This window comes from Hemicordylus capensis, chromosome 9, assembly GCF_027244095.1.
Source record: "Hemicordylus capensis ecotype Gifberg chromosome 9, rHemCap1.1.pri, whole genome shotgun sequence".
Taxonomy (NCBI): domain Eukaryota; kingdom Metazoa; phylum Chordata; class Lepidosauria; order Squamata; family Cordylidae; genus Hemicordylus; species Hemicordylus capensis.
The window spans coordinates 23,203,441-23,225,044 of NC_069665.1; the positions used below are offsets into that span (position 1 = coordinate 23,203,441).

The window sequence follows — 21,604 nt, forward strand, 5'->3', positions numbered from 1 at the left end:
GGTCAGACTTAGAGAATTCTTAAAGCCTTTAAAATATTGAGGAAAGGGGGTTTATAGAGTTTTTCTTTTGAGAGATAACTATGGGTAATAAAACAAGGGGCAGAAATAAAGGTAAAGCTAAAGGGTGCTGTCGAGTTGGTGTCGACTCATGGCGCCCACAGAGCCCTGTGATTGTCTTACCTTGTTACCATCAGTCCTAAGTGCAGGCAACATTCAGTTATTTAAAAATTATTTGTTTGCAAACACATTTAGGGAGGCAGGTAGAAACTTAGTGGGGAACCGGCCCGCCTTAGCTCCACCCCCCAGCTACAGGTCTGATGGTCTGACTCAGTATAAGACAGTTTCCTATGTCCATATATGAGCATGTGAAGCAGAAGAAAGCATTGCCCAACTGATTTAAATTGGAAGTTTCAGGTGAAATGGCCAATTAGAATTTCATTTTTATTTACTGAGTGATCTATTTCATGCTTCCCAACAAGATCGGGACAGGTGTCGTCAACTTTTAGAAACAGATTCTACAGAAACTCCATCCCGGATTACTTTACAAAGAATGACATCTTCCACACAAACACTTTGCAGATAGGGCATGGATATGAGTGGTGCTTGCCTGATTGTGCAACAGCTATGATTTCCAACTTCTAAATGAACCCATTTAATTAATTAATTTGGGCCCCTATAACTCTGAAACAAAAACACGCCAAGAACAATTGGTGCTTTGATGGGAGGACATACAATGCTACAATGAGCAAACATGCTTTGTTGTTAATTCCGTAGAACATATACTATCATCCCAATTGAAAACTTGGTTAAAATAAAAACCATTATTTTAAAAAACTTGAAACTTTGTAAGCTCCAGTGCTTTTGCATAGCACCTGCACAAATAAGGGCAGCTTCATTTCCTCCTGGCTAACGGCATCTACCTCCTAGGCACACACAATGGGGATTTGAACATGGAGCGGACTCCAATACTGCAAAGGATGGAGGTTATCCTATTCAGGCACGGAGCTTCAGGTGGATTCTGGAGTCGTGCATACCACCAATCATCTGTATGAATCAAGCATCTGTATATGCCTGGGAATTTGAAAAAGCTAACCTCTGATAGTACTTACTCTGGGAACTGGGGACGTCTGGGTACCCTTCTTTTGGCCACTCGTCTCAGGGGTCAGGTCTCGGTGATCCAGCTGGAGATGGTTCTCTAGATCTTCAGCACTTTCAAATTTCACACTACATTCTGGACACCTCAAGCTACCACAAGGTCTTTCACTAACTTCTGGTGTGGTCATACCCAAGGACTGTCCATTGGTGCTTCTGGTCATGCATCCAGCACACAGGCCGTACGGCAGGCCATTAACATCCAGCTTCACCAAGTCTTGCTTGTTCCTGAAGTCTTTCAAGCACAGAGCACATTTGTAGAGTTTCTGCAAGGCCTGGCCATTGGGAGACGATGTTGCAGAGCTCCCTACCAATTTCTGCATATGGAATGTTCCGTGGATTTTCAGCTCCAAAGTCGAGGTGACTGTCTGCATGCAGACAACACAGCGAAATCCAGTGAGGGAATTCCTAAGATCGGGGTGCATCTGGCAATGCTCAATGAATTCCTCTTCACTCTGCAGTGGCATTTTGCAGATCCGGCACGTTCCTGTATCCAAACTCTTACTGTGAGTCACTTTGTGCTCCGTCAGGGTCAGAAGGGATGGAAAACGTTCCCCACAAATGGGACACATGTAATGCTTTGCTGGACCTCGGTGAGTCTGCATGTGCTCCCGGAGGCCGTTCTCTGAGAAAAAGGTCCTTGAGCAGATGTTACACTTGTGACTCCCTTTGATGAACTCAGCTTTCTTCCTGGAACAGTCATCCTCCCCTGGTCGGATATTATGGTCTCGCAAACGATGGTTTTGCAGAAGGACCTCCATCGTATACGCAGCCCCACAGATATCACAGCCATACATGGGTTCCGAAGCATCTACATCATCCTCACTAGCTTCATGACTGTTGGAAGTATCTGGATTCTTCATCAACATGTTCTGGATATCTGCAGATTCTGCCTTCTTACTGGCCGGCGTCATGCCATTAGCTGTGCCGTTCTCAGTACCGGCATCAAAGACACAATGTTTCTCCCGCAAGTGTTTTTCAAGCAAGATGATGGCATGGAAAGCTTTGCTGCAGAACTTGCAGTTATATTTTTTGCTGTGGGTTGTGATGTGGCACTGCAGCTCCACCTCGGTGCTAAATGTCTCTCCACAGAAGATGCACTTGTGGGACTTTGCGGGGTTGCCCAAATGGCTATGCTTCACGTGGATCTGAAGGTCCACCTCCTTCCGAAAATCCCAATTGCAGGCTGTGCACCGATACATCTTTTTCTCATTGCTGTGCTTCACTGCCAGATGCACTTGGATAGATACCTTGGAGTCGAAAACCTCTTGGCAAAGGGTGCAGTGATACAACACGAAAGTATGCATGTCTAGCAAATGCTTCTGCAAATCATCCACCGATGAAAACTGCTTGTCACAGCTCTCACACACATAATGAGTTGAAGTAGTCATGTAATGGACAGTGAGGTGCTGCAGGAGAGATTCCTGGGAATCAAAGTCCTCTTTGCACTGAGGGCATGACTGCTTCCGTAAAAGCAACTCCAAATGCAACTTCAAGTGAGTTTGGAAGCTTTCAAAGTTGGAAAACTTCAGCTCGCACTGATTGCATGGGTATTCGCCGTTCGAAACAGAGTTGACGCTAGCCGAGAGCCGCTGCCTTTTGGGAGAAGAAACTTCCACATCAGAAGAAACTGGGCTCTGCTCTCCTTTTGACTTCTTGTTGTGCGCCAGTGGAATGTTCTTGTGGTTTTCTTTTATATGTTTGGTTAGCTTGAGGATGGAGCCAAAAATGGGCGAGTTCGTGCAATACGGACAGGAATAAACCTCCATAAATGACTGCGATGGCTGGACAACAGGCGAGTCCAATTTTGAGTTCCCAATGTTGCAGTGAGTTTGCTGGATATGCTCTGTCAGAGAAGCTTCAGTCAGAAACCCCATGGAGCACTGGTTGCAGAAGAAGGCATTGTTGCCATCTTGTGCTGTGGCTCCAGGCCCACAGTGTGCAATACGGATGTGTTCCTGCAGGCTGTTGATATCTGCAAACATCTCCGGGCAATAGTTACAGTGGAAGGCTGAAATGTTGCTGAACTGCATCATGGGATACGCATGGTTTTTATGCACCTTCCTCACATGTTCATTCAAGTTGTACAATGTGGGCATGGATTCAAGGCAAATCTGGCACGTGTGGCTTTGCTGAGGTTTGTCTGCATGGATGGTCTTCAGGTGGATTTCCAAGACAGCAAGACTGTTGAAGTCACGCTTGGTACAGTAAGGGCAGCTATAGGAGACCTTGGACCAGGTCTGGCCCTCTTCCCTTTCCAGGGATCGGATTTTCTTTTGCCCTCTCAATGGTTTCAAAGTAGAGTCCGGAGTGGAGCCTCGCTCCACTGACGCACTGGAATCTGGCGTTGCACTGCTCATGGAGGCCACACTGCCCAAGACAGGGTCAGGGCTGATGCTGTGGTTGCTAGAATCAGGCTGCCTATGGCTATCCAAGTGGCAATAGACTTCCTCCACTGAAGAAAACTGCTCGGGACACATTGGGCACTTGTGTTTTTTGTTGGCATGGGCTTGGTGGATATGGGAAAGCAACGAGTTTTCATCGGCAAATACTTCTGGGCAATGAATACACTGCAAGTCTGCCTTCTCCGACAGCTGCGGATGGCGCGTCATGACGTGCTTCTCCAGGTCTTCCGTCTGGCTGAACGTCTCCTCACAGTAGTCACACATGAAGTCGTCCTTCTTCATCTCCTTCTCGCTCTTGGCCATGTGCTCCTTGTTCTTTTTGTGGGCCTGCATGTGGCTCTGCAAGGAGCTGGTGGAGGAGAAGCCGCGCTTGCAGACGGTGCACTTGAATGGCTTGCTGGAGCTGTGCGTCTTCAAGTGGATCTTGAGGTGGTCACTGCGCGAGAAGGCCGCCTCGCATTCGTGGCAATGGTACTTCTTGTCCCCTGTGTGCAGCTTGATGTGCCGATCTCGACTCCTCTTGTGCTTGAAAAGCCGGCTGCAGTAGGTGCATTTGAAAGGTAGTTTGTCACTGTGGATCTGCTCGTGCCTCTTAAGGTAGCTCAGGCGAATGAAGGACTTATCGCAAAACTGACAGGGATACGGCAGGCCGGTCCCCCCTTCCTCCTCCCCGATGCCGAGATCACACCCATCTCCTATCATCTGAGTGGGTGATGCAACGTCTTTGCTGGAGGGAGATGAAGCCACCCAGGAGAGTTGTGGGTCGTCATCGCCATCTGTAATGGGAAAGCAGAAAGGAATTAAAAACAATTCCCAGTGCATCTGTGAAAATAGGGACAAAGCCGTTCAACAACACCATGGCCTTCTGCTACTACAGGAGGAGGAAAAAAGAATTCAGATGCTAACTAAACCAAAACCAAAAAGAACCACCATAAATGCCTCTTGAATCTTAAAAAGATGTTTGAGCAGAAGAAAGAGCACAAATCTAATCATGTGTGTGTGTGTGTGTGTGTGTGTGTGTGTGTGTGTGTGCATGCCAAATGCAGAGCATCACTATTAATGCTAAGCAATTTCTCCTGCCTCCCCCTCCGTCCCCCAAGCAGGTTTAACACCTGTCTACTGTATTGCCAAGCAATAAACAGCGAGTCAAGAAAACAAAACGCAACATGCCTCAGAGCGATACAAACATTTCTAAGAGCTGCTGCGTTAAGTGCTTGTACGTGAGTGGTTTTCAACAGACACCAGTCAGAACCGTTTTTCAAAAATACAGCCTGGAAATCCTTTCCGGCCCTGCCTCGAAATGGGAAGGGCTGTGCTGAAGCAGTTACAGTCAAAGAATTCCACACAGGCACGAATGCACGCGCACCCAGTTCAATGGTAGTGTGACATAAACAAAACCGGTTTCCCAAAAGCTCATCGGCACCCAAAATGAAACTGAAAGAGCCTGCCAGAAGCCTGGCAAGGTAAGGTGTCTGATGGCTTTTCAATCCCCAATTAATCGTAAAGGAGACGCCTCCTTGTTGAAACAGGGGTGCAGCTTCCTACACAATGCATCTAACTTCAAGGTAGTTAAGCAGGGTCCAAGTTAGCCTGGCTCTAATGCCGATTTTGTGCCATACATGCTTGCCAACTCTGCAGCACAATAGCCATCTGGTGGCCGAAAGGGTAAGCATTTCCACACTGCATCACTGAGCTGCTGGGTCTGGCTTCTCCATTGGGATGCCTTTGCCATATTGTGGAAGAATGCAGGTGCTGAGATATTGATTGGATTATTCATCCATTTCGAATTGGTAAAGGACATTTCCCTTGCAAAAAGGCTTGTTGATATATGCTTATCCCACGGTTGCTCCAAGGAGCCCAGAGCAGTGAACATGGTTATGTTTATCCTCACAACAACCCTGTAAGGTAGGTTAGGCTGTGGGATAAGTGGTAAGTGACTCGCCCAGAGTCACTTTCATGGATCAACAGGCATTTTGAGTTAAAAGTCTCCCCAGTCCTTATCCAGCACTTTAACCACTACACCACTCAGGCTCCAGTTCAACTCGAAAAGATCTACTTTCCTCCATAAAAGCTTCCACTTTTCTTCACCTACTCCTTGTTCTTTTGATACCTCTAGATGTTTTTGCATCCTCCTTCACAAACCATGCCCATCTCACAGTAGTAACAGATCCTAGGCAACATCGCACAGTTTGGAAAGGCACAAGAGGGCATCATGGAAAGGCCTTCTCCTCTGTCAGCTCAGCCTATTGTGTTCCTCTTGGGCAATGCTGCTCAGAGGTCTTCATCTGCACAGGACTGAAGCTGTGTGGGCACCCAAAACTGGGTCTCCCCTACCCTATAGTTGTACTACACATATAGAACTCTCACCGCTATAAGAGATGGAGCCACTGTAATCTATTAGATCAAGGGTTCTCAAACTTGGGTCCCCAGATCTTGCTGGACTACAAATCCATCATCCCCAGCCACAATGGCCAGATGCCATTTTGGCAGTGGGTGATGGGAGTTGAAGTCCAGCAACATCTGGGGACCCAAGTCTGAGAATCTCTGCACTAGATAAAATGCAGATTGCACTGCGTGTTTAATGTAGAGAGGGTGACCCAAATTAAAATCTATACTCACTCATCCATAAAACTCACTGACTGCCCTTAGGCTAGTTACTACTTCTCAGCCTATCCTACCTTGCAGGACTGTTGTGAGGACAAAAAGGACAGGAAAGGCAAAATAAAAATGTAAATGATACTATCTTCAATATGAAAATCTACAGCTCCTCCATACCACCACGAGATGTTGTGACAGAGTCAAAGTGCTAAAAGCCATGAATTTGAGTCACAACAGACAAAACCCACTAAGAAGCTATAAGTTATGCTCATAGTGGGCTCCTTTTGAATGCTAATTGGTGAGATGCCATAGCATTAGTAATACCGAGGCTAAATAAATATTATTTATCATAATGTTTGCTGTGATGTAATTGAGCCTATGTTTAACTATCTGGGGGTCCCATCCCTTTGCATATTGTCAGATATTTTTGCATTTGTTCACTATAATTATTGTACATCATTATAATGCACTTTGTAAATTTCTTAACCAACTAATAATGTTATATATAAATGAACACTCCACAGGGAAGCCGGTCAGCCACTGTCCATGTATACCTTGAGACAAGTTGCAAAGATTTCCCTTTCCCATCTGGCCATGGGTGAATCGCAAGGCCAGAACCTTCAACCGCTGCATTTTCATTACTCAGTTGTGCTAATGCTTACATTCGGTTGCTAATTTTTGTCCTCCGCTGATTTCCCTTATGTTTTATTATAGACTTTTAGCCTCTTTTATATCCCTGATTTCTGGTTTTCTTTTTTTAAACTGTTGGTTCTCATTGTGAAGCACATTGGGCCTACTTCCATAAAATATAATATATGAAATAAATGAACAAAAGCAACGGCTGCCTAGAGAACAGCTTCCTCTCCTGCCACAGAAGAAATCTGGCAAGTATTTATGTGAAAATATTAACGGCATCCCAGGATTAAATTTTACTTTTTTAAAAAATTCATCCCCATTCCTCCACCCCAAAGTCTAGGCTCATGCCTTTTGCAGATGAGAAATTAAACCTAGCTCTGCAGCTTGTAAATCAACTGCATTAGCCATAATAAGCAAGCTTTACGCCTTGCCCTGGACAGCCTCTGTCTCGCTCTCACGCCAGCAACGCTCACAGGGGGCCTCTCTCACCAGGCAAGGAAGGGGGGGTTGCCTTCCTCCCCCCTCCGCCCCAAGGACTTGAATTAATGGGCTCTTCTGACTGGAAGGATTCAGTTGGCTGCCTGCTCCCTGGATTAGATTCAGCAGGGAAGGACCAGTAAACTATTGCACACTAATTCCCAGCTCACGCCAGCTGGGCTCCTCAAGGGGGAACGCAGGCAAAGAGGGACAAGAGAGGCACCAGGGGCTTTCAAACTAGGACAACAAATGGAGAAATTTGTGCTCTCCGGGTTTTCTTATTTTTAAAGTGGCAAGGCTGCCACCGTGATACGATTAACAGGAGCTCACGGAGCCTATGCTTTTTTTAAAGGTTGCATAAATTAAAAGGTACAAATGCTTTACATGGGTTTGCTCTTAAAATAAAGTTTTTTTAAAAAAAACTGTGGCTTTAAAGTGATAATGGCACTGTGGGCTGCTGGCCCCTGAGGATCAGAATCTTAGACCTTGGGGTCCAGGACTAAAGCTTGAAGGCTGCACAGGAGACCTGCAGAGCGCACGCATGCGCGCGCACACACACAATCTTCCTGCCTCCTCCTGTTCTTTTTCAGTAACTGGTTGGTTTCCAGTTTAGCCTACTGATTGACTGGTTTCCAGTTTAGCCTACTGATTGACTGGTTTCCAGTTTAGCCTACTGATTCTAGTTAGGATATCATCTCTCATTGTGTCTGTATCCTGTTGCCAAAAAGGACCAGTTATGACCAACTGCCTCCCATTTTCTCTTATTTTTAACACATGGCCCATCTTTAACACCAACCAGTGACACAGGATCCATTTGTAATTTCTCTTATATTATCAACTCTCTCGTTTTCTCATCTTCCATGGCCCTGTTCTATCATCCTCTTGCTGATATTTATTGCCCTTATATCCTGCCTTTCTTCTATTATGGAACTCAAGGTGCCATGCATGGGGTATCCAGGTGGTCATCCAGGTCAGGCACTGACTAGCCGTGCCTGGCTTCAGAAGGTAACTATACTGAGAGCCTTCTGACCACATCCTGGAACCACCTGCTTAGTCAGCTCCACTGACTATATTTTCTTCTTCTTAAAACAGTGGTGCCACTTCTTAAACCACTCTAAAGCAGCTGTCAGGACTACCTAGAGATCTGGTGAGACCTCCTCCAAAGAAGAGGAGAAGAAGGATCCTGCAGTGCTCCCCGCCCCAATTCAAAGGTGAACACCGGAGGCTCAGCATCCCAGAGGAAGTCAGAGGCTGACGCCACTCAGATGGCACCTGCCCAGAGAAGACTCCAAAAAGAAGGAACCAAATGCTCCTTGTCAGGATCCTTAACCCACTCTGGACCCTCCCTCACCATCCCATGACAATAGCAGCAATGGTGACAATAAGCCTGCCCATGTCAATGCTCAGGTCTGGTAATGCAGTGTCATTTGGATGATACGGGCTAGGTAGACTGGTGGCCTATTACATTCTACCCCACTGTAACTAAACATAAGTACATGACATTGACATCTTCAAGACAGGCCTGAGAGAGACTCCTGCCTGCAGCCTTGGAGAAGCTGCTGCCCATCTGTGCAGACAATAGATTGACCAGTGACCAATGGACTCAGTATATGGCAGCTTCCTATGTTCCAACAACATTTTATTCCCCTGTTCATCCCTGCCCCCATTTCCCTCCCTTTTGCCTGTGGTCTTCCTTGTAACAACATCTAGACTGTAAACCCCTGAGTCAGAGAGCTGGGTGCTTTCCAGATTAGACCCTGCAACGGGGTCACGCCATATCTCTGAAGTGTGCTTCCACACGTCCTGTGTTGTGACACCGCAGTCCCTACGCTGACAGCAGGGTGCCGTTCTTATTTCCAATGCCTTGATTCAAATGTACTCGCTGCAATATAGTGCTATATCGTCGTATATCCGGCGTAAAAAAGTTGCTGTTTTTTCGGGTTGTTCATTTCCATGAGACTGCCCCCCCTGCTGGCCACTTTGCTATTTACGTTTTGAATGTGATTTGCCTGAACAGAAGCATTGAGCAGCTGATCTGGAAAGCGCCCCATTCTCTCCTTCTTTGTGAAGCATCATATTCATGCATGGTATAAACTAACAGCTCAATATAAGGCAGTATCATATATTCTGTTGTGGGCAGTGGTCCTAGCTAGAACTTTTGCACCACAGAGAATCAAATCACCTTATAGCTGGAAGGAATCTTGGGAGTCATCTTGTTCAAACCCCTGCTAAGGGCAGGAAGCTGCTGCAGCATCCCGGACAAGTGGCCATTTGAAAACGTCTATCTGAAAAACATCTGTTGAAGGAGAGCCCACCACTGCATGAGGCAGACAGTTCCACAGCCGAACAACTTGTAGTCAGGAAATATCACCTCATGTCTAGTCTAAATCCGCTTCCTTGTAATTTCAATCCATTGGTTCTAGTCCTACCCTCAGGAGCAGCAGGGAACAAGTCCTCTCCTTCTTCCGTCTGACAGCTCTTCAGATTTATTTGAAGATGGCTAGCATAGCCCCTGCTGAGTAAAGAGTGGTGGAGTTTTAAAGAGTTCTAAAAGTGGTGATTCTCTTTATTTTGCAAGGGGAGAGCAACTGGCCCTCTCCATCCCCAGCACAGCATCCCTCCAGTGGCTGTGGCTGGTGTCTCTCTTATGTTTCTTTTTCAGATTGTGAACCCTTTGGGGACAGGAGCCATTTTATTTATTGATTTCTCTATAAACTGCTTTGGGGACTTTTGTTGAAAAGCGGTATATAAATATTTGTCGTATTTGTATGTCTTCCCTTTTCCAAGATAAACATACCCAGCTGCTTTAGCCATACTCTGTAGAACATGCTTTCCATCTCCGCTGCCCACCTCCTCTGAACTGAGTTTGGTTTATCAATGCCCTTCTTAAAACGTGGTGCCCAGAAATGCCCACAATATTCCAAGTGAAATCTGACCCACACAGAACAGAGTGGAACTATAATGTCTCACAATCTGAACACTATGCCTCGGTTAATGCAGGAGGCCTCAGGTTCAATTCCCAGCATTCTTTACCAGGTAAAAGATCCCAGGTGACAGAGATGGCATCAGCCTCATCCCAAGACCCGGGGAAGCAACTCAGAGATGGGCTAGATAAACTGACACAGAAGAAGGTCTGACTCGGTTTAAGGAAGCTTCATATCTTCATATACGTTTAAAACAAGCTATTTCAAGCAAAGAGATGTATTGGGAACAGCTTGGGGTGGGGTAGGAAATGATTTTCAGGAGGAGTACTCTTTGGCACAGGGAGGGTGCACATGACTAAATAAATAAATCCAAGTGCTGGTGTTGGTTCGAATGAGGTTTATTTTTCCATTGCAATAATAATTCTACATTAATGCAATCAAAGGAATGTAGTAGAATGTGAAAAATCACTTTTCCAAAAGGAGATTAAAGTCATTAAAAATGGCTAATCCTGCAGAGTGGGACTCCTCTAAAATAGAGGGATCTCACAACTGGTGGAAGGCTTTTGTCATCAAGCACAAACGAGTATCAGAGCAAGTATGGGGGGGGGGCAATTTGATAAAAGTTTAATGGGGGGGGGAGGAAAACACCACTAAGCAAGCTTTTGAATGCAAGCCTTCGCATGGATAAATGTGCGGGTTATGAAGCTTCCATGAGCAAACTCAATAATCAATCACTAAACAGTGCAGTCATTTAGCAACTTAATGTTCAGTGCATTTTACATGCCTACGTGCATTCATCTTCATCACTGAGGAGCTAATTTCAGATGGGACAAATCCAGTAAATGTACTTCTCCTTCTAATAAGAGCAATTTTGTCTGTGCTGTCATATAAATCATGTTTGTGCACCATTTATCTTCCAGATTAACTTCAGCTTAGTTCGAAAAATTTGCTAGGGAAGTAATGAAGATCCTGCCCTGAACATTTCACATACTGCTTGTCTTACTGTCGTGAATATTTTCTTGTCTTACTGTGAATATTTTCTTGTCTTACTGCCGTGAATAATACTGCTTCTCCAACTTCTGCAAACTGGGCCAAGGGGCACCTTTTAAAGCAGTAGTCCTCTTGTATTCAGCAGAGGAAGAGCAACCACCCCTATTCAGCCTCAGGACAGCATTTCTCCAGCATCTGTTATTGGTGTCTATCAACCTCAACTCTTTTTAGACAGAGACTCATTTGAGACAAGGAAGCATTCACAGCAGGAGCGTAGCTATAATTGAGTGAAAGGGTTCAAAGAACATGGGACCCAGCTCCTAAGGGCCCTCCAGCTCCATCCCTCCATATTTTCTTCATTATCTCCCTCACTCTGGGGGGCCACCAGAGAGGGGATGAACACGGGGGGGGGGCCTCTTCCCTAGCTACGCCCCTGATTCACAGGGTTGTTGTGAGGAGAAACCTAAGTATGTAGTACACTGCTCTGGGGTCCTTGGAGGAAGAGCGGGATATAAAATGTAAAATAAAATAAAATAAAAATTAAAGAACTTTTCTGTGGAAAGGCACAATATGTTCTTAAACCACCACCACAAGAAACAAACCAACTTATATTTTAACATTTATAGCGAGGGGGAAATACACTTTTCCAAAGCAATCGGGGGTTTGTCTTGATTTGGAGATTCTGGGCTGAGAAGCTACCAGAGAACAGCGGTGAGGCCATACCTGCATCCAGCCCAGCGCTTCCAGCAGAGCCATCTCTTCATCCCATCACCAAGCTAAGAAGCTGAAGGAAGCAGTAACTTTTCCAGGAGCTCGCCCCACAGTTATAGGGGTGCCTGTGGGGGCAGGTCCTTTCTGAAATATGCAGGCTCCCTCACTTTATGTTCAGGGTCCTTTTTTAAAAAGCAAGTCTCTAGCTTTTCCACTTGTTGAGAGATAAGGGAAAGGTCAGAGGTGCTGGCAGTGTTTGTACGCGAAGCAGCAGTTGGGTTGGGGAGCTCCTTCCTACCCAGCAGCTGAACCCAACTACCTCTTTAACGAGGTAGTAGGAAAAGCTCTCCAACCCAGCTGAGGCTTAGCACACAATCACCAGCAGGAGGAATGTGAGGTCCGGCTCGAGGTTGAGCCGGTTCCCCACTGAACTGGTCAGGCTTGAGGGCTCACCCTTGAGCTGAACACCACCCCACGTTTGTGGCCGGTTGGGCCATTCAGCCCTTTCCCTGGTAGTAGTGGCCATTTTGGAGGCCGCCATGCAAGCACTCTGGCCATTCGTGTGGCCACGTCAGGACACACAAAGGGCCAGGGTGCATGCGCAGCAGGCTCCAAAATGGCCACCACCGGGGAAAGGGTCGGAAAGGCCCCAAAACAGGCCCGAACAGCCCTTAGAGGACCAGGGGAGGCCGGCAGGGGGAGAGGGAGACTTCGGAGACACACCCCGCCACAGCTGCACCAGCAACCCGCAAGACCACCGACCTGCAGATGAGTGATTCTAAAAGAAAAATTAAAAAATTAAACGATGAAAAACCCCAAACCAGCTTGAATTCAAACCGAGTCGTATGTGTATGTGTGTGTGTGTGTGGTCAGTGACACAAAACCAGTTCAGACTCAAATCGAACCAGGCAAACCGGTTTTGTGCACACCCCTAACTGGCAGTGCCTTCAACCTTGTTTTTGCCATCACACATGAGCAGAAAATGGAAGTGTACACAGCTCTCAAACTAGGGTAGGAGGCCTCTTCTACTCTATTAATGGTCATGAGAGCAGCCCTACTAATACAAATTAACAAATTTAACATATGGGGCTATCTTTATTTATCTGTGAGGGAGATTACCCCCTCCCTTGTCACAAATTTCAAGCTATTGACCTGGCTCTCCAGTGTATTATTCATGGCTAACAATATAGCCTGTGAATGTATCTAGTTACCTGCGGTGAGTAAAAACTACCTTACAGCAACAATCCAGGCGACCTCTCACAATGGTGTGGGGGGGGGGGGAGCTGGGTTCTTTTTTGTTGTTTCAGACCATCAATGTTTCACAAAATAGCCAACATGCATATGTGTGGAAATGCAGACTAAAAGAGGTATTTGTGGAGTAGTAACATCTGTGATCATTTTTGCAATATGGGGTGAGGGGGAAGAACATAGTATTATCAGTAGCTAAAATCAACTTTCAGTTGTATTACAAAGAGTATCCCATTAGATTCAAAGGCACTGCATAGTAAGCCTTCACACCACATAAGGTGCCTGTCTATACCACTCTGCTGGTGTGAATTAATGCAAATCAAGTTGTTTAGGTTTAGATGCTTTCTGTGAAGCTTAAACAGCAGTGTATTTTCTATTTACTTTTTAAAGTGCTTAACGTTTCCCCTTCCAGTTGAGATTTTATGACTGCTTTATTGTAAATCGTGAACTGCATTATAACACTAGGCCTTTTCAGGTCAGGGCCTGGAGACTTCTTGGAGAGGCAAGTCCCTTTCAAATGTTGGCATAGATCCATCAACGGAGATAACATCTGTATGAGGCTAGACTGTCCAATGATCTGACTCAGTAGCAGGAAGCTTCATCACCCACCATAATCCACCAGTGAGTCATTTAATCAAGAGTTTTCAGAGGATAAAACTTCCAGATGTAGATGTGCAAGTGTCATACCCAGAGTGAACCACATGGGGACTGCTCCAATCCCACCCTGACTGCTGCTAGTACAAAATTTATTAGCCTGGGAGGCACAGCAACTCTGGTGGAAAAAAACACAATGACAGTACCAACAAACCTCTGTAGAATGAACACACTGTATATTGTCAGTTCAAAACAGAACTACAATTCTTTTCCAGCATGGTTCCAAGTGCTGATATTAACCTTTAAAGCCTTAAACCAAGGCTTGACAAATCCCAGGCACCAGGGAGCCATGGTGCCTAGAAATTTAACTATGGCACCTAAGCTAAAATATTCAAAGACAGAGTTATTTAATAAAATCTGTATTTGTCACAGGCAGCCTTGTTTCTGTTCTGTTACTTGTAAAGGGGATAAAGAGAAGCCCATTTCCACTCTCCTTCAACAAGGTCTGTCACCAAGTCCAATAATTGTGTCAAGTGTCCATTGTGTGGCTCTGAGATTTTTGGACTTGCTCCTAGATCCAAAGAAAGTTTGCAAAGGCCTGCCTTAAACCGCTTGAGACCCAGGTACCTTAAGGATTGCCTTAGGCACACAGGAACCTGCCTTATTCAGTGTCAGACCGTAGCTCCATCTAGCTCCATATTGTTTACGCTGACTGGCCGCAGCTCTCCAAGGCTGCAGGCAGGAGTCTCTCCAAGCCCTAGCTGGATATGTCAGTAAGTGAGCCTGGAGCCAGATGTTCTTTCACTTAGCTACAGCCCCATTCCCTAAGAGGAATATCTTACAGCACACATGTAGTGGGCTACAGGCCTCCTCCAGCCTCAAAGGCAGGATGCCTCTGAGTACCAGTTGCAGGGGAGTAACAGTAGGAGGGAGGGCATGCCCCTTTCAACTCCTGCCTGTGGCTTCTGGCGGCATCTGGTGGGCCACTGTGGGAAACAGGATGCTGGACTAGATGGGCCTTCTTGGGCCTGATCCAGCAGGGCTGTACTTACATTGTCTCCCATCCAAATGCAAACCAAGGGAGACCCTGCTTAGCAAAGGGGGAAATGCATGCTTGCTACCACAAGACCAGCCCTCCTCCCCTGTAACATGAAAGGCCCAAATATTAAGATCATCTTGGACATCCTTCTCCAGGTGCTTTCATCATCTAAAGTGAAGGAGGTTGGGGGCCCATAAGGGCATTCTTGGTTGGAGCCCCATAGCTTTGGAACTGAATATTGTATAGTTCCTCCCCTGATGAATTGTGTTTTGCTGCAACTCGGGTGTTTCTATTTTCTCTGCCGCTCTTTATTTTGTCTGCTGCTTTTTGTTGTTTTAATTGTATTTTGAGTCTTTATTGTTTAATGCCATTGATATAAGCTGTCTTGAGAACCTTTTTGGCCAATAGGTAGGGCCAAATTTGTAAGACAAACAAGCAAGCACTCTGCCACGGTAATTCGCCTGCTGCACAGCCATTTATTCTGGGTGACTATTTTTATTTGCATCGGCCATTGAAATGTGTGTGTCTAAATCAGGGCTCCACAACCTTGACCCTTCAGCAGTTGCTGGACTTCAACTCCCATCATCCCTGGCTACAGTGGCCAACAGCCAGGGATGATGGGAGTTGTAGTCCAACATCTGCAGGAGGGCCAAAGTTCTTCAAGCCTGCTCTAGATCCCGATTTCATGCTAGAATTCTATCTGCTCTTTCCATTGCATTATCAGGGTTTTTTTTTTAAAAAAGCTTATGTTTGATTAGTCAATTTCACCTTTTCAGCCAACCAAATTTTTTGTAGTCTAATAAAACACTCCAGGCCTATTTTAAAAAAATCCATGCAGCGAAGTCTGTGGGTGGGGGCAGAGAAGAGCATAGTAAATTCCCATTCACTCAGCCAACCCCTTCCCCTGCATACGGAAAAAATGACCTTGTTAATAACTTCCAACAAATGACTCCCTGGGTGTCTCTCTAGTGGGCCAATGTGGTGTCCCATAAACCATAAGTGCAACTCCCCTTGAAGAAGCTTTTGAGCTAATCCAGAATCAGGGTCTTCGGGTCAAAATGGGTGACAGATTTAAAGAGAGACTAGATTTTAAATTGTATATAGACGTGTAAGTTCTATATCAAAATCTGTGTGCAATTACCACCACCACCACCCCTCCAAAAAACAAAACAAAAAAACACCACCAATCTCATTTAGGAAGTTGTATCACACTGCAATAAGTGACTTTGAGAGGGGTGGAGGAGAAAAGTTTTATGTTAGATCTAGGAATAAACTAAATGCTTTCAGGGTTGAATCACTGTTTTTCTGCACTCCCTTTGGAACAGCAGCAGACACTATATTCTGCTGTGCATCATGGGCTTGGGACTGGAAACAGCTGTACCCTAATTACATGTAAAGTGTACCAAAACATTCCTTTTATCACAGACTGTAAATCTGTTAGCATCTGTCTCTCCTTTGTTTCTTCCACAAGATACAAGCTTGTTTCTACATTTTTCTCACCTGTAGCGGTGATTAAAATTCATTATAAATGAAAGGAGTGAACACTAAAACAAGTTCCTCTGTGTACAGTTCTAAACTCAAATTAGAAACAGCTGTTTGCTAATTCATGCAGTGATGTTTTGTCGTGCTCTGTGAATCAATAATAACTCAGCCGATTTCTATGGAAATTCTCAGGATTATCCATGTATTTTTTACTCAGCAATTTCCTCCACAAACACACGCAGCAGCAACAAAAGGCTCTTTTTGCAGAAGGGGTGGCAACCCAGTAGCCAGTTCTATCAGCTCATCCCTAGAAAACAGTGTTCTACTCAAAGTTGCCACTAAGAAATAACAGAATTCCTTACCAGTATTTATTTTCTTGCAATATGTCCATCTTTATGATAGGCAGGGGTAGCAATGAGAGAACAGAAAGAGAGCCCACAAACACTGTCACTTCGGAGATGGGGAACTTTGTACAGAGAGACATATTGTGGTATCACTATGGGGTCTCAGCAGAAGCTGGGCCCCAGTTTTAGACACAGATGGGGTGGGGGGACAGGTTTTGCTCCTACATGGCAGAATGTGCCAGCTCCCAATGCTTCAATTGGATGGCAGTTTCTCAGAATAGAATGGGGGACCTCTTGCAGGACCCAGTAATACTAGGATCAAGAGGAGTCTGTTCTCTCTAGCAGAGAATCAAAGACAAGCACTGTGAAGGACACAGAGGCAGAGCTGGTCTTGGGGTAGCAGGCAAGAACTGACCCTTTGCTAAGCAGGACCCACCTTGGTTTGCATTTGGATGGGAGACTACACAGGAGTGCTGTAACTGTGGGGCAGAGTGCAGCAGAAGTACATCAGCATGCTTGCACACAGAAGGTCCCAGATTCACTCCTTGGCATCACCGGGATCATTTCCATTTTAGCTCGCTTCTCCTCCAGAATGGAGGGTGTACATTCAAATATAAGCCAGATTCACCACGCAGAGTCCCTGCGAACTATCGGGAAGCATTTCACACACGATTTGGGGTTTTTTATTGCCTGTTAAGAGTGAAGCCCGATTTATGTCCAGGGTAAAAAAAAGAAATCCACTTTTGCATCATTTGGGGGTGGGGCCAAATTTGAACTCACAGTAAACCTGCAGTAAAGCCCGCTGTCTGGAAATGCTCTTGATAAGGCTGGGAGAGATTCCTGCCTGAAACCTTGGAGAGCCTCTGCCAACCAGTGTAGACAGTATTGAGCAAGATGGACCAGTGGTGTGGCTTGGCATAATACAGCGTCCTTTGTTCCTAAGGCCCCCGCACCCTTCGATACCGCCAAGTCCAGAGACTCTGGGCTATACTCCTTGCCCAACACCTGGACTTCACATGCCATCATCACCACAAAGATGATGGTGAGCCAGAACAAAAGCTACCACGAAAAGGCAGAGTGCTCTCTTTGGCTACACAGGCCACCCTTGGCCGTGCTCTGCTCCTGAGGACAAGGCCCAAGTGCTCCCAGGAAGGGAGGGGCGACTACAAGCACATTCAGTTGCTGCCTAACTAATGCTATTATAATACTGCTTCTTGCCTTGGATACCTTGTGGGCAGGTCCCTTGCAAAAGCAGCTGTCTTGCACATCGGAAGAAATGGAAAATATGGAAAATTAGAGCCACTGCTCAGCCTTGTGGACATAGGCACAGACACTTGATGCAGTCACCTTGCCAAGCAGGGTTAGGCCTGGATGAGTGACAGCGCCTGGGCACCCCATTTCATTGTCTTGAGTTCCGTGATCGAAAGTAGGGCAGGCTAAAAATCAAATGCATACATACAACATGAAGTCCTCTCTCTGCATGGGACTGATGAAGGAATACTGTACAGACGGACTTTACATCTTGTAAGCGCATGTGCATGTCACAAAGGCAATGCAGAAAACACTCTTGTCCTCAGAGCCTGGCTACCCACATCGTGAAATATCTATAGTTCTTAGTGGTCTCTCACGTAAGGGGCTAACCCAGCCCACACCTGAAGGAGCTACTGCACCATCTGGCACCCCCAAACCATGCCCTGCACCCAGAAAGCCTCCTCTTAATGCAGAGCATTACCAGCCATGTGTGTGCAGCACTCTTGTGAGCATAGCTCTCTTTGGACTGGGCCCAGCATGTTTAGTAGTGCCATTAAGCCTTTATGGAGTGCCAACTCTACTGCTGCTATTAGTCTACTGAAATCATGTTTAATTAAGCAGAAGTAATTTTTTTAAAACAAAAATTACAACCCTTTCCTACCTTAACCATTAGGACATTTCAACAGGCCATTCTGCATCCTGTGCATCCTGTGCCACGGTCCAGGACTTGTTCGGAAGGCACATAATGCAGCCGCCTTGCTGAAGCTACGCAGGCCCAAGTCTAGTCAGTGCCTGGATAGGTGACCCTCTGAAAACCCCAAGTATATTACCCCAGATATGCGTGATGGAAGAAAGACAGGAAATGAATGTAAAGCCATGATTAAAACAATTAATGTTCATTTGGGACTTCTGCAGGCCAGTGGTAATTGATAGTTAGAAGGTGTCCAAATGCACTCTGCCAAAACCTAGAGCAAATTTTAATGCTCAGCCTTTCATGCCGTCACCCTTTTGTTCTGTTGATAGAGCACATGCAGCACAAAAAATGCCAAACAGGTATTTTTAAAAGGATGAAAATCTTTTAACCTCACCCTGACAGAAATAATGATTTAAAGGGCTGGCTGCACAGACCATACAATCCATACTGGTCCTGATAATCAGCCATACCACATGGATGGGGTTTGAGCACAAGTGCCAGATGTGACCCACAAGAATCAGATTTTTATTTTTTATTTTTTATTTTACATTTATATCCCGCTCTTCCTCCAAGGAGCCCAGAGCGGTGTACTACATACTTAGGTTTCTCCTCACAACAACAACCCTGTGAAGTAGGTTGGGCTGAGAGAGAAGTGACTGGCCCAGAGTCACCCAGCTAGTATCATGGCTGAATGGGGATTTGAACTCGGGTCTCCCCAGTCCTAGTCCAGTGCATTCTGGGGACCCACCTGCTCCCCCACCCCAACAATAGCTCCAGGTACACCCTCAGAACTGGATACAGGTTTGTAAAAAGCCACTTCCTCTGCTCACCTGGGGTGAACAAGAATTGCCAGCAAGCAAATAGGGAGGAATGTTTTATAAACTGGGTGAGATTGGGTTCTTTTTTGGTCTCCAGGCTTCTAGTGTACTACAGATATCTTACATTGCATCAGAAGGCAGGCAAAGCAATTCCTTAAGATGTAATACATCTATCTTCATTTATTTCATATAGCTCCATATCCTACCTCATCAAGAAAATTGCAATCACAAAAAGTGAGCATTAAAATACAAAAGGGGCTACACTACAGAACGGTAATAAAATCATAGTGCATGCTGAGATGGTGCATAGGTATGTCACACCAAACACCATCTTGGAAGGGACATTACGTCCTGTGTAAGAGAGAAGGGGGAATGCCTCTCTCAAGACAGTCCCTATCGTCTGCTGTTTTTACATTACTCAGTTGTTGTTTTTTAAGATATCTTTTTTTTTTAATGAGTTGGCCAATTAACCAGGGGTGCTACTTCTGTTCATTAAAAACAATCTAAATAAATCAACCTGACCAAATGATGGATTAAGAACTGGAGCAGCCCTTATACGTATATCCTGGGGCAGTCCTTTCATGAGACAAGGTGAGCTGATTGTCTCAAGCAGCAGATTCCTGGAGCATCAGCAGGGTGGCAAGATGTGTGCATGCGCGCGCACACACACATGTCCCTAGAGCAGCTTTTTGGCACCAAGAGCCTTGCAAACTCTGCAAGGAACACCTCTCTTCACATCCCCTCCAAAGCTTGCAAGAAGCAAAATGGGAGAGGACGGAGGACTGCTGGCAAGCTTCCCTCTTCTCCGCCCCACCAGCACCACTGGTGCTGGGTCCCCACCAGGAGCATGGGGCAAATCAGCATTCAGAATGGCCCACTGTATTCCCATGTGTGTACCTATAGCCAGGAATGGGAAGTGGTATTCTTTTTAGGCTTTTGATGTGTTTTTAATTCTGAATATTTTTTTTAGATTGATTTTAATATGGATTGTGTTTTCTCCATTGTATACCACCTTGAAGGCATTTGTTAGCTGGTACACAAATTTAATAAATAGATAAATAAAAATAAAAGGATCCTAAAATTCTTTCCTTAACAGTTAAATTCATTCCTTAACAGGAAATTCTTGTCTGTAGCAGATTTTTTTTTTTTTAAGGGCAGGGAAGAAAAAACGAAATGGAGTATATGAGGGGAGAAAGTATAGATTTTGCATCCCGGAAGATAAAAGCAGAGACTTTCTGCTTGCTTAGGAGAGCTCCGGGCTCATAATGTACAGATCCATTCTCCACCTTTTTACAAAAAACATGACATTTTTAATGAGAAATGACTTTTGTATTAAAAAAAGAAAAAGAAAAATACAGAACCAAACAAAAACCTGACACCTGTTAAAAGACCTCCTTTCTTCTTAAATCACTGCTCGCTTTGCAAGAGGCGCACTGTATCAGAGGCCTTTCATGTTTAACCAGCGGTGACCCAACCTCTGTGATGGGCAGGCTCGTCTTGCAATGCACAACACAAACACTTTGCAGGAAGGCCACTTCCTCCTTACAACAGATCTTTGACAGGGGAAACCAACAATAAATTGCTAGACTCCTATGACAGGGTTTCTTCCCCCCACCCCTCAAAGGTGGAGCTCAAGTGACAAGTACAATCTTTCTTCAGATGACACTGCATCCTCATTATAATACCACTGAAGTCGGCACAACAACAATTCCCAGCTGAGTTGAGCACATTCATAGCTCTTTCTTGGTCCCATCAAGGGAGGTGTTGTTCTGCTCAGTGGCTGCATGACGGCCTATGAAGTGGTGGCCTTGGGCCTAACTCGGAAGTAATTTACAGGTTGTACCTAGCAGTGGGCCTTGCCAGAACACAGGGGACCACACTAATTGCCTTACATATACCTATACGCTCCAGAAGCAGACATATTCAGCCTTGAAATGCATGGATTTAACACCGCATTTTTGTCCAATAGCCAGGGCTATGTCTAATTGGCAATTCAGTTAAAGCACGGGAGACATGGGAACAGCTACGGTACAGGTTTCTGTTTTATCAGAAACTGAACTTTTTGGTTTTAAGTTTCTAGTCCCTCCATCAGTGCATGTAGGTTTTAAATGTACGTCCTCAATGTTTGGGGAAATCTCAGAAGTCCAAAGTGTGGCAGAAAAATATTCCACAGGCCAAGGGCCGGGGGCTCCTGCCCTCATTCTGAATTGGCTAAATGATGTCATTGCATAGTCAAGCCTG

General features: G+C 45.4%; 1 protein-coding gene across 4 annotated transcripts in view; it reads right to left on the minus strand.

Moving 5' to 3' along the window:
- ZNF423 (zinc finger protein 423) overlaps positions 1 to 21,604 on the minus strand; it is a 311,610-nt gene that overhangs the window by 139,964 nt on the left and 150,042 nt on the right. For all 4 annotated transcript variants that reach the window (XM_053271249.1, XM_053271248.1, XM_053271247.1 and 1 more), the window contains one exon: positions 1,110 to 4,333. In XM_053271249.1, the coding sequence (XP_053127224.1) occupies positions 1,110 to 4,333 (3,224 nt within the window). The remainder of the gene's footprint in view (positions 1 to 1,109; positions 4,334 to 21,604) is intronic.